The sequence below is a fragment of the Akebia trifoliata genome, chromosome 1, assembly GCF_017979445.1.
Source record: "Akebia trifoliata isolate Shusen 1 chromosome 1, ASM1797944v1, whole genome shotgun sequence".
Classification (NCBI taxonomy): domain Eukaryota; kingdom Viridiplantae; phylum Streptophyta; class Magnoliopsida; order Ranunculales; family Lardizabalaceae; genus Akebia; species Akebia trifoliata.
In genome coordinates this window covers 34,913,115-34,927,560 of record NC_141375.1, presented here as the reverse complement: position 1 = coordinate 34,927,560, position 14,446 = coordinate 34,913,115, and the positions used below count along the sequence as shown (strand labels likewise).

Genomic DNA, 14,446 nt, shown 5'->3' with positions numbered 1-14,446 from the left:
GTCCTCCTAGTTTTTCAAACGACCGACAACACCCTTGACCTCCTTCAACTCTAGAAATTTAATATGGTGAAATGACCTAAACACCTTCGTCTTCGTCCTTAAAAAAAAAAAAGAAGTTTCTTTCTAAAATCAATTATCTTCAAGAAATTTTGTTAGGACATTTTTTTTTTTTTTTTGTTGGGAGGATTTTCTACAAGAAGTTGAATACAAGAATAATGGTCAAATATTTTGCAAAATTTTACTAAATCAGTCATATATTTTAATGTTTACAAAAATAATTATATACCAAATTTTATAATTAAAAAAACTTTTCGCGCACCAAACCTCCTTGTGGCATCCAATAAAGTATGTCACAGGGATGTAGATCACCAAATTTTAACTCTCCCTCCCCCTCCACACACACACACAAACACAACAAAATAAAAAAAAAATTCACCATTGAATTTTAGTTGAGAGTTTAGTTGCAATCCATTTTTAAATCTTGTATCAAACCCAAAATATATATATATATACCATGAAATCTAGAAGGGCTCAAGTGTTGGAGTGTCAATATGGCAATTCATGTGGACCCAATGATCCTTAGTAAGATTTGATTTATTAAGACAAGTCTTATCTTTCTATAATTATAGATATATTTTTACCAAAATATTTATGTAATGTAAGTCACATATAATTTTTTTATGAGTATAAATTTATTTAAATCAAGAAAAATATACAAAGTCAGAGGATGAGAAATCCATCGAAAAACAAGTAAAAAAAAGGGGAAGGGGGGTGGGGGGGGGGAAGGGAGAACAAGTCGGCCGAATTACAAGGAGCAAAGCTTATCCCATCTAGACACGAAATCCTCAAAATATAGGTCACATTTTATATTCACTTATATGACATTCTTATTTATTAAATTGTTTGTACAATTATTTACACTAAAGGTGTCAATGGGTATCCAATTACTCGATGTACCCGATATCGATTAGTCGATTTTGAGTCTACCATTATGGATCCAATCATTTTTTGGTCTGATTTTGAGTAGCTACCTTAACTACTCGATAAGATTTAGGTTTTATTCAAGTACTTGACTAATAAATTTGTTTTATTTATAATAAAATTAGTAGTATAATTAAATACTAACGAAGAGAAATCTTAAAGTAAATGTGCTTAAACTAAAATTAAAATGTAAAAAAATGAGACTTCTTTAATTTTTCACCTTTTCTCTAAATGAACGTCCACCCATTTTTTTTCATATATTATACAATTTCAACAACAAATAATGGTCCATACCCTAATTTTCTATGAATTTATTTTCAAAATTTTGATTTTCTTAAAAAATACACCATTGATCTTAATTTTCAATTGAGAAATTACAAGTTAAATTATTATATTTATAAATAATTATTTTATTGGATACTCATTTTTTTCTCATTCAATATATATATATATATCAATCTTAATGGGTATCGGGTTTTGTAAAGTTGATTCTGAGTATACTCAGAACTGAAGGAATTGGAATTGAAATTTTATTTAAGTTTCGAATCTGGGTGTATATGAAATCAATTCATAATCGACCCATTGACACCCCGAATCTACACTAGATAACTACTTTTATAAAGAATAAATAAATAACAGAATTGAGTATATAATAATTTCGTCAATTACCTAGGTGGTTTTCATATTTTCCTCGTAAATATAGTTTATCAAAATAACTGACTTTCCTGAGAAAAAATGAATTCAGGGTTTTTGCTTAGAGGATGAAGAGAGGAGGGCATCTAAGGTCATTGTCGTATAGGACATCTAGGGTAGACCGAGTTCAAGGGGTGCACGTCATCCATTTGAAGACACGAAGGTATCTCAAATGTTTAGAGAAATGTGGAGGGGGGTCTAAATTACTAAAAAATAAAACCAATCTACTGTTGTCTACTTTGGTGGAACCACTTGGTTCATGATGAAGAAGCGTGTGAAGCGGAGCTATCAAAAAAACACGTGCGTTAGATCCAATAGATAGAAGACATGCTAAAAGGCAATAACTTGTTTTGGATTACTCTATAATTCAATCGCATGTGTGAGTTTTTTTTTCCCAAAATGTCTACTTGAGTCCTGTAATTTTCATAATCCTCCAAAATTTTGTGAGATCAGATAATTTTCTTTATGAGTTTGGATTGAGAGAAATGAAGAGAATAGAAGAGAAAATAAATGAATTTCTCTCCATTACTTTTATTTGAATTGTTAAGCAAAGGAGAGAAGAGAAAAGAATCGAAAAGAAGATGAGAGGAAAAAAAAAAGATGAATTTTCTTTATCTCCAAAAGTGGAGAGAAGAAGAGAGAAATTGAGAGAACCTTTTAAATTATTTTATAATGTCAACTCATCCCTTAGATCTCTTTTAAGATATTTTAAAATCTCAAAATTATCCCCAATTCTTTCAAATCAATCCAAACATGATGGAGAGAAATTGAGATTCTCTTCTCTTTTCGTCCCTTCTCTCCACTTCTCTCAATCCAAACATAGCCTAGAGTTGTGTTGGAGTGATCTCAAGCTGAAAGCTCATGTCGCACTTCATGACGTGAAAGTGGATAGGATCCATAGATGCTTTTCATCTTTTCATCGAGCTGAAAAACATCTATGGTTTCTATCCACTTTTATTTCATAAAATGCAATATAAAATTCTACTTGAGGTCACTTTAGCATTATTCTTTTCTTCACATTTATCACGTAAGATATAAAAATATTATTAAGAATCATAATAATATGACTTATTAGGTGGCATACTCAAAGGACTCCATATGAAGTGACAAGTTCGGGTATCGTAAATCTAAACGTCTCGAGAAACATAATTGCACTTCCCCATTAAAAAGTGTATCCTGAGATAATCGTGTATCTTGAGGCGTAACAATCATTTGAATATGTCACTTGGCGAGTAATATTATCAAGACTCTATTATTAAAGAAAATTTTTGGAATCAACCTATAAAAGCAGGAATCACAAAAGAGTTTTGCTAGGATAACATTGTGGGTGTTGTCAGAAAATCCAACCATGACGTTACTCTAGCATTATCCATCACAAAAACCTCCAAACAAGGGACTAGCTGTTAATTTGGCAAATTGAGTGAAATCTGACAAAATTTGAGAGCCGTTATTGATACACTGACTTTTATTTATTATTACACCATAATTTTTTAAATTATTTATCACACCTCCAATTAAACATTAAATCACACATGTCAAACATCATCAGGGTAAGGCTCAATGTATAATCTTTACCATTACAAAACATTATAACACTTCTTCAAACAATTTCTGTAGTTGTTTACAATTATGATTAGGCTCATATAAAATCTTAAATCCAAAATATAGAAGAAAGAGAACTTCTATTTGCACCAACTTTTACTTATTCTCAATCATTCAATTCATTTCTTTATTTTTAAAGAGCTGTAATAAGTAAAAGTTAGTGTGCCAATAACAGCTCTCGAAAAAAAAATTCCCTTCAATCTCAAAACTTTATTTTCTCTCAAGGATTGTTTTGGAGGCTGAAGAAGATGGATTTTGGTAAAGAAATCTAAAATCATTGTTTCATATTTTCCAAAATATTCTCGAAACTTTTATAAATTTATCCAAAAGATCTGAATTAAAACCCCACCAAATAATTATTGAATCTTGACTTTATCATACTATTTATAAAATAACACATGAATTTTTATTTATTTTTAATGTTGAAAACCATTTAATGTGAACGAAAAAATTATGAAACTTGAAATCAAGAAACTTCCGATAGGTGAATAACACCATTACAAGTGTCGATGTCCTCTCTATTGAGGATGATATTTATTAGATAACTACTCTTGCATTTCAAAATATCTTCCTCAAATAGTTAAATTCCAATTAAATAGAATAAGTGATCGAAAGAAGATTGTGAAATACCTTGGGAAATCAAGTTTTAGTCAGATCCATAGAGTTCTCAATCATTATAGAGGAGACTACGTCTACATCCCAGATGAGCTTGGGAGTGTGTTGATGATTATGTATCTTCTAATTATAAAAAATAAAATAAAAATCTTTAAAAATTTGAGATAGTGGAGGGGTTAAAATCACTGATTATCAAAAAAATAAAAATAAAAAATTGGGGTAAAGCGAATTCAAACTTGTTTAGTATTCGTTCGTTCAAGGAGATATGTCCTAAATGATATAAATGGATGTTCGATGTTGGTATTATGTTTCCATGCAAAATCATTTACATTTGTTAATGTAAATTTACTTTTATTGTAATTAATGTATAGGATATTCACTGTTCATGCATATATATAATGTTGCAAGATATTTCTATCATAGTTTTAAAACACAAAACTCAACTCGAATATCCACGAATCAAGTTGTTGACTCATGAATTTAATCAAACTAGTGCATTAAAAATTAATTAAATTTATAAATATTAAAAAGCACTTTTATAGTTTTTAAATTAAATAAAGCTATTTATTTTTGTTCTCCACAAAAATATTAAAAAGAGTCGCATAACTCAGTAGATTTTCTAATTCAACTCGATTTATTCTTTAACTTGAACAAATTGAGGAGTTAATTCCCAACCCATGTAAATAATCAAAATGAGTGATTCATGATCAGAACATCTGAAAGCTTTACAACATGCTTCAATTTTTTAATGGCTTGATCAATTAAGCGGTCTTGTAGCGTCCCCCAACTTGCTATTAATTCGAAACGAGAAGAAGCCTTTCAAATTGATCCAACTAGACAAATCCAATCTAGACAAGGCGACTCGACAAGTTTTAGAACTATGATTTCAATTACTTTCATGATATATGATCTACAATCTTAGTTAACATTGTAGGACAATATATACAATTAAATATCATTTTGGGGAGACTCGTTTTTTGCAATTCCAAGGAGAATTTTAAGTTACAGATCAACGGAAGAACAAAGGATCACCATTAAAGTTATCGTTCGAGGTGAAGATGGTCTATTTGGAAAAAGACCACTACATGATCCATGCAATGGATATTACAAATCTAACATCCACTTCAAAAGAAAACAAAAATAATTGGGAGAATCTTAAGGTCAGTCTTCTCTCACTTTTATCTCGAATAGGAAAAACTTTCATCCCAATTAATCACCATGAATGTCAATTTCTGCCTTTTTTTTTTCCATTTTGCTATGTTACCTTTTATTCACCTTTAAAAAAGCTAATAGTACTATTGATCAAAAGTTAAAAGTAGATATATAGCATGGGTGATCTAAGTAAGGTGAACATATAAAGTCATGAATCTAATAAAGTTTTGTGCGTAAAAAATCTTTGTGCCAGCTAAGTAATTATGCTTCCTGTTGGACCTTTAATTAACATAAATTGAAAAGTTTGAAAAACTACAACTTCTTTCTCATTTCTTTTAAAGTACATAAAATGTGAAAGAAGAACAAGAATTGAACTCACTATTCAAGATGATATCAAGAGTCCATTTCTTTAGAATTACTGCATCACAGACTAAAGAGACAGTTTCAGATCTAAATCTATTTCTTGGGTTTCGCTCGAATAGGAGTTCTGACTGCTCGAGTCCATCGAATCACACCGTTCTTTCCTTCTCTTCTTTTGCACTGAATCCTATAATACAAACAGTCATGGAAAATAAATTTCAATATCATGTATAGGATGTCTTGATTCATGAAGAATGATAAAGTAAATAGTTGTCGAAAGAATCTCGAAACAACCTCCATGTGTAAGCTTAAGATCTGTCTAGTTATGCTTGGCTGTGTCGGATATTGGGTCTTCAAGATACCCTTGTTGTGATTCCATCTGGTCACAGTGAAATATCACAGATAGATCATAAGCTTCTCATGCACTAATATAAGCTTTGAAGATGCTGAAATTTTCCATTATATATGCCACAACAAAGGAATTAATACTAGCAAATACAAGGTACCTAGCTGTAGAACTAGATTGGGATTCACCATATGTGATATCTGTTGCTTCCATCTCTCTCATACCCACCTGACGCCATGTAGAGTAGTATTAGATTGTGACCTAAATCCAAATTTTTATATACCAATTATAGAAAATATCCATTCAATTTTCTAATCTCTCCTTCATTATTGAAACTCATAGATGGTGATGATACTGTTTATGGTGAACATGACCATGTCATAGATGCTTCATGTTTGGCATGATTAGAATCCATGTAGTAGTAATATTAGTTTGGAACATGAATACAAATTTGTATAAAACAATAATAGAAAAGGTTCATTCAATAATTTCCTAACATCTCTTTCATTCATGAAACTTAATTATAGATGGTGTGATGCTGATGAAATTAACATGGCCATGTCATATAATTAAGCACAGTATTCATGTTGGCATGATCAGAATGAATTGATGAAGATAATGAAATGATACCAAAAAACTTGAAACACATGAAGTATATCTTTTAATCATTGTTTACTGTAAAAGAAAAGAAAAGGAAACTATGAGATTTCAATTTCATGTCAGAACCCTTTTCCTAGTTTCTTTTCTTTTTGATTACTTTTTTTCCCCTCCATAAATATCTCTTTATTTCATAGATGGAACTTATAGATTCTGATGATGAATATAATATGTCACATACGGACAGAATTCATGTTTAGCATGATCAGAACTGACGATGATGATGATTAATGTTGGGCATGATTAGAATTCAAGTAGTATTATTCTTTTGTGATCTAAAGACAAATTTGTATAGAACAGATGATAACAAAGGGACCACTAAATTTCCTAAAATCTCTTCTTTCAATCTCTTTCATTCATGGATGAAGTTGATAATGAACATGATCATGTCATAAAAGCACAAATTCTAACTTAGCATGATTAGAATGTGATGATGACGCTGATTTCTTTCCCTATTTTTTTTTTCATCTTCACTATCTATTTCATTGATCAAATATATACATGGTGATGCTGATGATGAGCATGACCATGTCATATAAGCATAGAATTCATATTTGGCATGATCAGAGTTTGATGATGATGATGAACTACGAAAAACTGATCAGACATGCAATTTAAAAGAGAGAGCGAGAGAGAGAAGGAAACTTTGAGTTTTCATGTCAAAATCTTTTTGTTGATTTCTCTTTCCCTTATTGTGTTTCTTTTTCTATTAAATCCAACATACCATGATATTTGGGTGAAAACCAAAAGACGGAGATGATGAATAAGAAAAAGATGATGATGATGATGGTACAGATGTATATGTCATTTCCACTCTCACATCCTCCTCCTGCATGTATGGAAACCATAATAAACACCACTAAAACTTCAAACCCAATAAACATCAGATAATAATCATATCTCTAACATCAAGAGGAAACAGAAAGAAAGAAAGAACAAAGAGACCAGATTGAAGTTGGTGGGGTAGGGAGTGTGAAGGGAAGGAAGATAGGTACAATTCATTTGATTATGTAATCTGATCCTTTCTAACTGAGCTACTCCAAGGCCTCTTTGTGGTTGCTTTGGCCTGTCTGGGTTGCTCTTCTTCCCCTTTCTTGAAGACCCAGATCTTCCATTAATTCCCAAGCTTGGCTCCCCAAAATAACTGCTACCCATATCTTCCTTTTGAATGAAATTTGCACCAAAACCAATTTCTACAGCATATCTGTTAGTTTTAATTATCAGAGATCTCCAATACCTTTTTTTTTTAAAAGTTGTTTGCTTAAAGTAATTATTGCATCGCTGGACCAGATTTTGTAGATTCAGTGATATATAATCATATTTCTCTCCTTACTCTCTCTCTCTCTCATTTTTTTTCTCTGATCTTGAGAACATTTTTTTTTATTTTCTTTTGTGAGACTTGGGCCTTGAAAGCGATTGGTGGTTTGATTTCAAGACTTGGAAATGAATTAACAATATGTTCATGATAGAAACAATCAGGTCTCACAGGTACTTGTGGGGTAGAACAAAAGGCCTTTGGCATGGACTACATGTATTACACATGCAAGGCGAATGAGACCCACATATGTTAAGAGATCCCCTAAGGTAGGACCGACTAATTAAATTGTGGTTCTTATGATCTACCCTCTTTGAAATGTTATAGATGAAAAGGCCCAACACTGAGTGGGATTCGGCAACAGGTTTGTGTGAGAGATTTAAAGAAATCCTTTTCTCGATCTTGATTTGTGTAGAAATTCAAGAATTATGATTCAGATTTAGTAGGAAAGTCCCAAATTCTCACATATATCAATATCATATAATTACTTAGGTTACTTATGACATTGTGTCTTCACTCTTCATATAGAAAGTTATCTTATTCTCTTTTATAATTAAAAAGCTTTGGCATTAGATTCAGACTTGCCTGACTAACTTATAGTCAGGATAGGAATTAGGTTCGTCAGCTCACCGTTGAATTTTACTTCTAAATTTGGAAGTTCAGTAGCCGATCATTCATAACACCTTGGATGAAACTCAAAACAGTTTTTTTTTTTTAATCTGAATTTTTTCATGAAATCTTGAAGGCTGAATTGTTGGATTGCCAATTTGGTAATCCATATGGGCCCAACAACCCTTAGGGGTTTTGATGAAAAATTAAGTTTTTTATTTTATTATTTTTATCCAATGACATATAGATATTAGAGTTTGACTGTGTCAATGGCAAGAAAATCCTATTTGGGATTTAGGGGGTGAAAGAGGAAAAATAATAAATTTAGAAGGATATTATTGAAAAGGGAGAAAAGAGAAAAAAAAAAAAAATATATATATATATATATATATAGCTATAGGGTAGCGTTCAATGGCAAAACATTTTTCAAAACATGGGTTAGAGGTTTTGGAATGGGCTGATTTTTTGTGATGATGATCTCCTCACCGTAGTAATCATCCTCACCAAAAATCAGCCCATTCCAAAACCTCTAACTCATGTTTTGAAAAATGTTTTGCCAAAAAGTTTGCTAAAAAGTTTGCCATTGATCGCCCCCCATATATATATATATATATATAAAGTTGTAGGGGTGTTTTTGAAAATGGGTATTGAAAAGACATTAATGTTAGGAGAGAAGACAAAGGAGGAGGGACAACCATCCTCAAGATATTTGTTTATGGGGGTATAAATTGTATTTTATTATATAGATATGCTAGTTAGGCACAAGCATCCTCTTTAAGGTTAATGGGGGTAAAAGAGAAAAAATAATAAAGTTTGAAGAGTATTATATTATTATTAAAAAATCTTTAAATTTAAAAAGGATGAAAGAGAAAAAATAATAAAGTTGGAGAAGTATCATTAAGAAAGGAGGGAGAAGTGGAAAGACACTAAACTTGGAAGGGTAATATTGGAAAGAATAATGTCTAAGTGACCTCAAGTTTGTACCTCATATCTCACTTTCTTGGAGTGGAAGTGTGTAGGAACCATAGATGCTTTTCATCGAGTTACTAGTGGAAAATCATTTATACACACTTTCATGTTAAGAAAGTGAGATATGAGGTACAATTTTGAGTTCACTTGAGCACGATTATATTAGAAAAAAGTAAAAGAAAAAAGAAAATAAAGTTATGAGTACTCTTGAAAAGATAAAAAAGATAAAAGTTAAAAAAGTAAAACATGCGCTTGAAATACATTATATATGAGATATAAATTTCGAAATAAAAAGAGTAGGACCCACCATTATATTTCAATTTGGATTGAGATGTCAAGAACGAATGAGGTTTTGATCTAATAAAGACCCGATCAAACAAAATAATTGGTTATCGTCAAATCCTAATCTCTCTCATGAAATGAGTTTATTGGATTCAAGGTGGGAGAAAGCAATTTAAAAAAACCACAACAATAACTGTCACCTACGATGATGAAGGAGAGGGTTGAAGGAGAAATAACAGCAAGAATATGGGTTTAACATGAGAGACAGAGAGCAGGAGATTATCACACGTGATGAGAAATTAGGGAGTTGAACTTGAACGGATTAAGTGGATTTAAAGTGTGTGTGTGTGTGTGTGAAAGAGATAGAGAGAGAAAGAGACATTCTACATGAGAAAAAACGAGAGAACAATAGGGTTTCTATAGTTCTTGGTTTAAAATAAAACAAATTGAAATTTAAAAAACTTAATGAATGTGTTTTTGGGTAAACAATATCCACCCTTATCTCAATATATAATAGCAAAGGATGCACACGATGAAAATAAAACTTAAGAAATAATAAAGTAAATGTGACAAATTTAAATATCATTTCACTTAATAAGTTTCATTTTTTTTTTTTTTGATAACAAAGGGTATCCGGGCCAGTTTGCACGCGCCAGACTAGTCCCTACGCCCCGCACTCAGGCTATACCCCACTACGTGGAGCGGTGCGTGGCCACCAAGGTTTTTTATGGGTAGTGGGATTTGAACTTGAGACCATAGAAAGAGCAGATTCCTTGGCCCCAAGTTACTACCATTCAGCCACCCCCACGGTGGTTAATAAGTTTCATTTTAAGAAAATGATGCTAAGAAAGAAAGGGTTATAAAATATTACTAATTTTCTGTCAAGTTATCATAAAACTGTCACCCCATGCACCAAATCAAACTATCACTGTTTCACGCATGATTTGTGGATCGTGTTTTATGTGATATTGTGACTTGTAAAGCCAGATTTTCTTAAATCCACATGTGACCCCAATATTATTTTTTGAAAAAATGGAGTTCTCCTGAGGTCTGCTGAAGTTAGACACCTCAATGATGTCTAAAACCAAAATGATATTGGCCCATATAAAGAGAGAAATAAATAGCAGAAATGGGCCGCTGCCTTTTGAAATATGATAAAAAGAGAACTGGATACAAAGATCACAAATTTGCCTTGTACATGTTTGTTTTTGTTTTTTAATTTTCCATTTTGTTATTATTATTATTATTTTGAAACTTCTTAGAGCACCCGACTAATCCTTGGGGCAAGTTGCATTGTACGTGTTGCACGACCTTATTGTTTTCTAATCTCAATCATTTATATTGTAGTACTAGAAATTTCTAATTATTTGGTGTTGTCATTGGGTAAATCTGTTTTTAGTGAAACTAGTAAGTCATGGTAATGGGAGAAATTGAATCCATTGCTAATTTATTGTATCACTCATGTATAGACTTTACCAATAACTAAGCTAACTGATACTTTCAAAAGAGGGGGGGGGGGGGGGGGGGGGGGGCCTCTACTTGACTACGAAATTTTGATAAGAGCTGGTGCATTATTATTATTATTATTTTAATTCAAGAAAATAGTTGGATACTAGCATCCAAAAGGATTGCACACTATAAAATAGAGTGTTAATAATTTGACATACTTTTGACGCACAGATGCTGATGTGGAAGCACATAACTTTAAAAAAAAAAAAAAAGAGTTTCTCTCTCCTACCCATAATGGAAAAAAGGAAACTTTCAGATCTGATGACCTTGTGACATTCAAAATCACAATCCGATGAAATGAGGTTATAGAGGATAAAATTATATAAACTGAAAAAAAAAATAGTTATTTTTCACAATTGAATTTTATTTTTAAATTTGGGCACATGGTAGTCGTCTATTTTAAACACCTTGGATTAAGCTTGAAAAACAATTGTTTTTTTTTTTTTTTGAATATGAATATTTTCATTAAATCTATATGGTTGTGTTGTTGTATTGTCAATGTGATAATCAATGTAGGCTCAACAATCTTTTTTAAGATTTGAAATCTTAAAAAATAAATATGTGGGCAGAGAACGGGCAAGAGAGTGAAACTTTCTCTCTTTTTTTAAACTAAATTATGTGCTTCCACGTCAGCGTGCATCAGGTGCGTGCGCCAAAAGTTCATCAAATTATCAGCACTCTATAAAATATTCCCCTCCTTCCACGCACACAAACAAAAACGAAAAAGAGAAACTTAACATCACCTCCTCCCAACATGTTGTCTTATTAGGGTTGGAAATATTAAAATAGAACTGAAGGGATTAAAAAAGTTACCTTTTAAACCTGCAATAAACATAAATATTCCTAGAGTTGGTAGCTTAATGGACTTTAAGGCTAAATAATCTAACCCATATTGCACTTATATATGGCCTTAATTTTCTAAAACCTCTAAAACATGAGTCATCTAATAATCATGATTTAAAATACATATTAAAACTTATCCCTCTTTGGTAGATGGTCCTTTACAGACCTCATTTGAGCTTGGGAAGGGCTAATTGCACAATGTGGGTCATTAAACATACCTACTTGGATGAAGCCTTGCATCCCATCCCTGTTATTTCGGTCAGCGAGTTCATCACTTAATAACCAATTCATAGGACGGTTGGAGTATCATTGGAAGGACTATAACGAATCCAAATATTTGGAGCAACGAAGTTGTGGCCGGTGCATAAATTAAGATCTATAACTCCAATAAGATATTCTTAATTAGGTAAGATAAAAATATGAATATTTTGACAATTATAGTTTTGACGTTGCTTGGTTGAGTTTCAGATGTTTTACCTGGGTCGACAATGGGATTCAAAGGAAGTTAAATAGCTGTGATATTGTGGGGTACGTGTTTTATATTGATGAGGCCATTATTAAATGCAATACGAGTGAATAGAGTATAATTTGAAATGGCATTTTACGTGCCTGGAAACGTATAAACATACATGGCAACATCAATTATTCAATTATTCAAACACTGAAGTCAACCAGGAGGAATGGGTTTCTTTTAATATATATTCAAGCTTTGATAACCTAATCCTTGAGTTTCTCAGATATAAAATAGTTTTCACTCGTCACATTTTTCACAATATTTGAACAATTGTAAGACATAAAATTTGCTACCTATATTATAAATTGACACATCGAAAATACTAAGAACAACACTACATACTCAGTAATATAACAAATCATGTGGATCCTACTTGGTAGAACTCCTAACACAAAGATGCATGATTTTATCCTTGAATTTTAATCTACTATAAGAAAGCATGATCATCAAATCGAATGGGGTTGACTTTTGAGATGGGCCAATACATTGGATCATTGCCAAATCCCCCACTCATCGCACTTGTTCTCCTGATCAAACTCTCATGAACTCATGTTTGTAATGAAAAATATTACTTATATAGAGTATTAGATAGAGGAAGTAATGTAAGAAATTGTTGTCCTTGATGTCTTGAACCTAAATTTATGGGTTGAGGGGGGAGCGAAATCGAATATAGAAATTAGGGTTTATGGGTTTGGAAAGTTTAATTTAGAGAGGTATATAGTGAAATCTATTGCTGTAATTTCTTTCTCATAGTTAGTGATTTGCTCTCATCTCATCCGTAGACGAACTCACTGTTGAACCACGTAAATCTGATTTTATATATATATATATTGTAAATGTGTTCATTTTTATTTTTATTTTAATTTTATTATTGCCTTGTGGTTTCATATGAGGGTTAGAAGTTCACAGCATGAATGATCTAATCTATTATTTGTTGGATTTGATGAGTAAAAAAAGCAAAAAAGTTAGGGACAACAAAAAAAAGAAATTACAGAAGGGAAAATATCTTCCTTTTTTTTTTCCTAATGGATTTGATCTGATTTGATTTGATGTAAATTAAAACTATGGACAACTTGAGGAAAGAGAGGTGATGTAATAAAAGCAAGACAAAAGCAAGTGGGGAGAGATGTAGAGAATATCTACTGTAGATTATGTCCACACCACACCAGCACCATTTCACATGATTGCAAACCCTCTTTGGAAAATGATACATAGCTTCTAAGCCTTTAGATATAATTCTAATAAACAAAGCTTTTAGACCCACGTCATGGATAGCTCGATCCAAATCTGTCCAACTAATTATCAAATCTAATTCAATCTCGATATATATAAAATATTAACAAACTTGCAAATTCTACAATCATGGAGACTTTCACCCCAACCATTCTAAGGTGTATGTGTGTGAGAGACAACTTTTGGGTTTTAAAATATAATCAGGATCCAATAAGAATCTTCCAAGATTCTTAAAAAGATTGATCCCAAACTTCTAATTACATATATAACATAAGAGGATGTATAATGGCTGAGAAGTCATTTTTGTTGAAAATTTTATTTTAGAGAAAATATATTTTTCTAAAAAAAAAAAAAACCAGTTTGAGAGTTTTTTTATTGAGTATTGGAATAGAATGAAGCTAATTCGAAGGATTTTCATCTAAAAATGAAGTGTAGAATTGTAAAATCCTCACTAGAACATACCTTGTTAAAATACGTAAATTCACCCTAGAAAAATTAATTTTTTTTCTTCCTTCTTTCAAGTTTTGGTAGGAATGAAAACTCCAAATCACAATTTTGGGACTGAAAATTGTGAGGTCGAATGATTAGAATAGGTTTGTATATAGCAAAAAGGGCGTTTTAGATAATTCATAATTGAAAATGGGGAGAAATAGGTTTGAGTGACTAATTAGAAAAGAGAGATTTTGCAAATGGATTATTTAGCTCACACAGAAAAGTTAGGATTAATAAAAAAAATAGTTTAGGGACCTTTAATTAATTTTCCCTA

At 31.6% G+C, this 14,446-nt stretch overlaps 1 protein-coding gene across 2 annotated transcripts; it reads right to left on the bottom strand.

Annotated features, from left to right (window-relative positions):
* Positions 1 to 5,336: 5,336 nt before the first annotated feature.
* LOC147412085 (mediator of RNA polymerase II transcription subunit) lies at positions 5,337 to 7,911 on the bottom strand. Of its 2 annotated transcripts, XM_086458813.1 has the most exons (5): positions 7,352 to 7,907; positions 7,131 to 7,235; positions 5,910 to 5,977; positions 5,698 to 5,782; positions 5,337 to 5,590 (listed from the first exon to the last, which is right to left on the bottom strand). In XM_086458813.1, the coding sequence occupies exons 1-5, from the start codon at positions 7,559 to 7,561 to the stop codon at positions 5,474 to 5,476; spliced, it is 585 nt and encodes a 194-aa protein (XP_086314939.1). In that variant the 5' UTR covers positions 7,562 to 7,907; the 3' UTR covers positions 5,337 to 5,473. The 2 variants fall into 2 exon arrangements, with proteins under 2 accessions (XP_086314939.1, XP_086315006.1); XM_086458880.1 differs by lacking the exon at positions 7,131 to 7,235 and having other exon boundaries at positions 7,352 to 7,911.
* Between the last annotated feature and the right edge of the window lie 6,535 nt (positions 7,912 to 14,446).

Coding starts and splice junctions, on each gene's coding strand:
- LOC147412085 (XM_086458813.1), bottom strand. CDS start 7,561: ATGGGTAGCAGTTATTTTGGGGAGCCAAGCTTGGGAATTAATGGAAGA. Junction 7,236..7,351: donor ACCCCACCAACTTCAATCTG/GTCTCTTTGTTC, acceptor CCATACATGCAG/GAGGAGGATGTGAGAGTGGA. Junction 5,978..7,130: donor GTTTTCACCCAAATATCATG/GTATGTTGGATT, acceptor ACATGGCGTCAG/GTGGGTATGAGAGAGATGGA.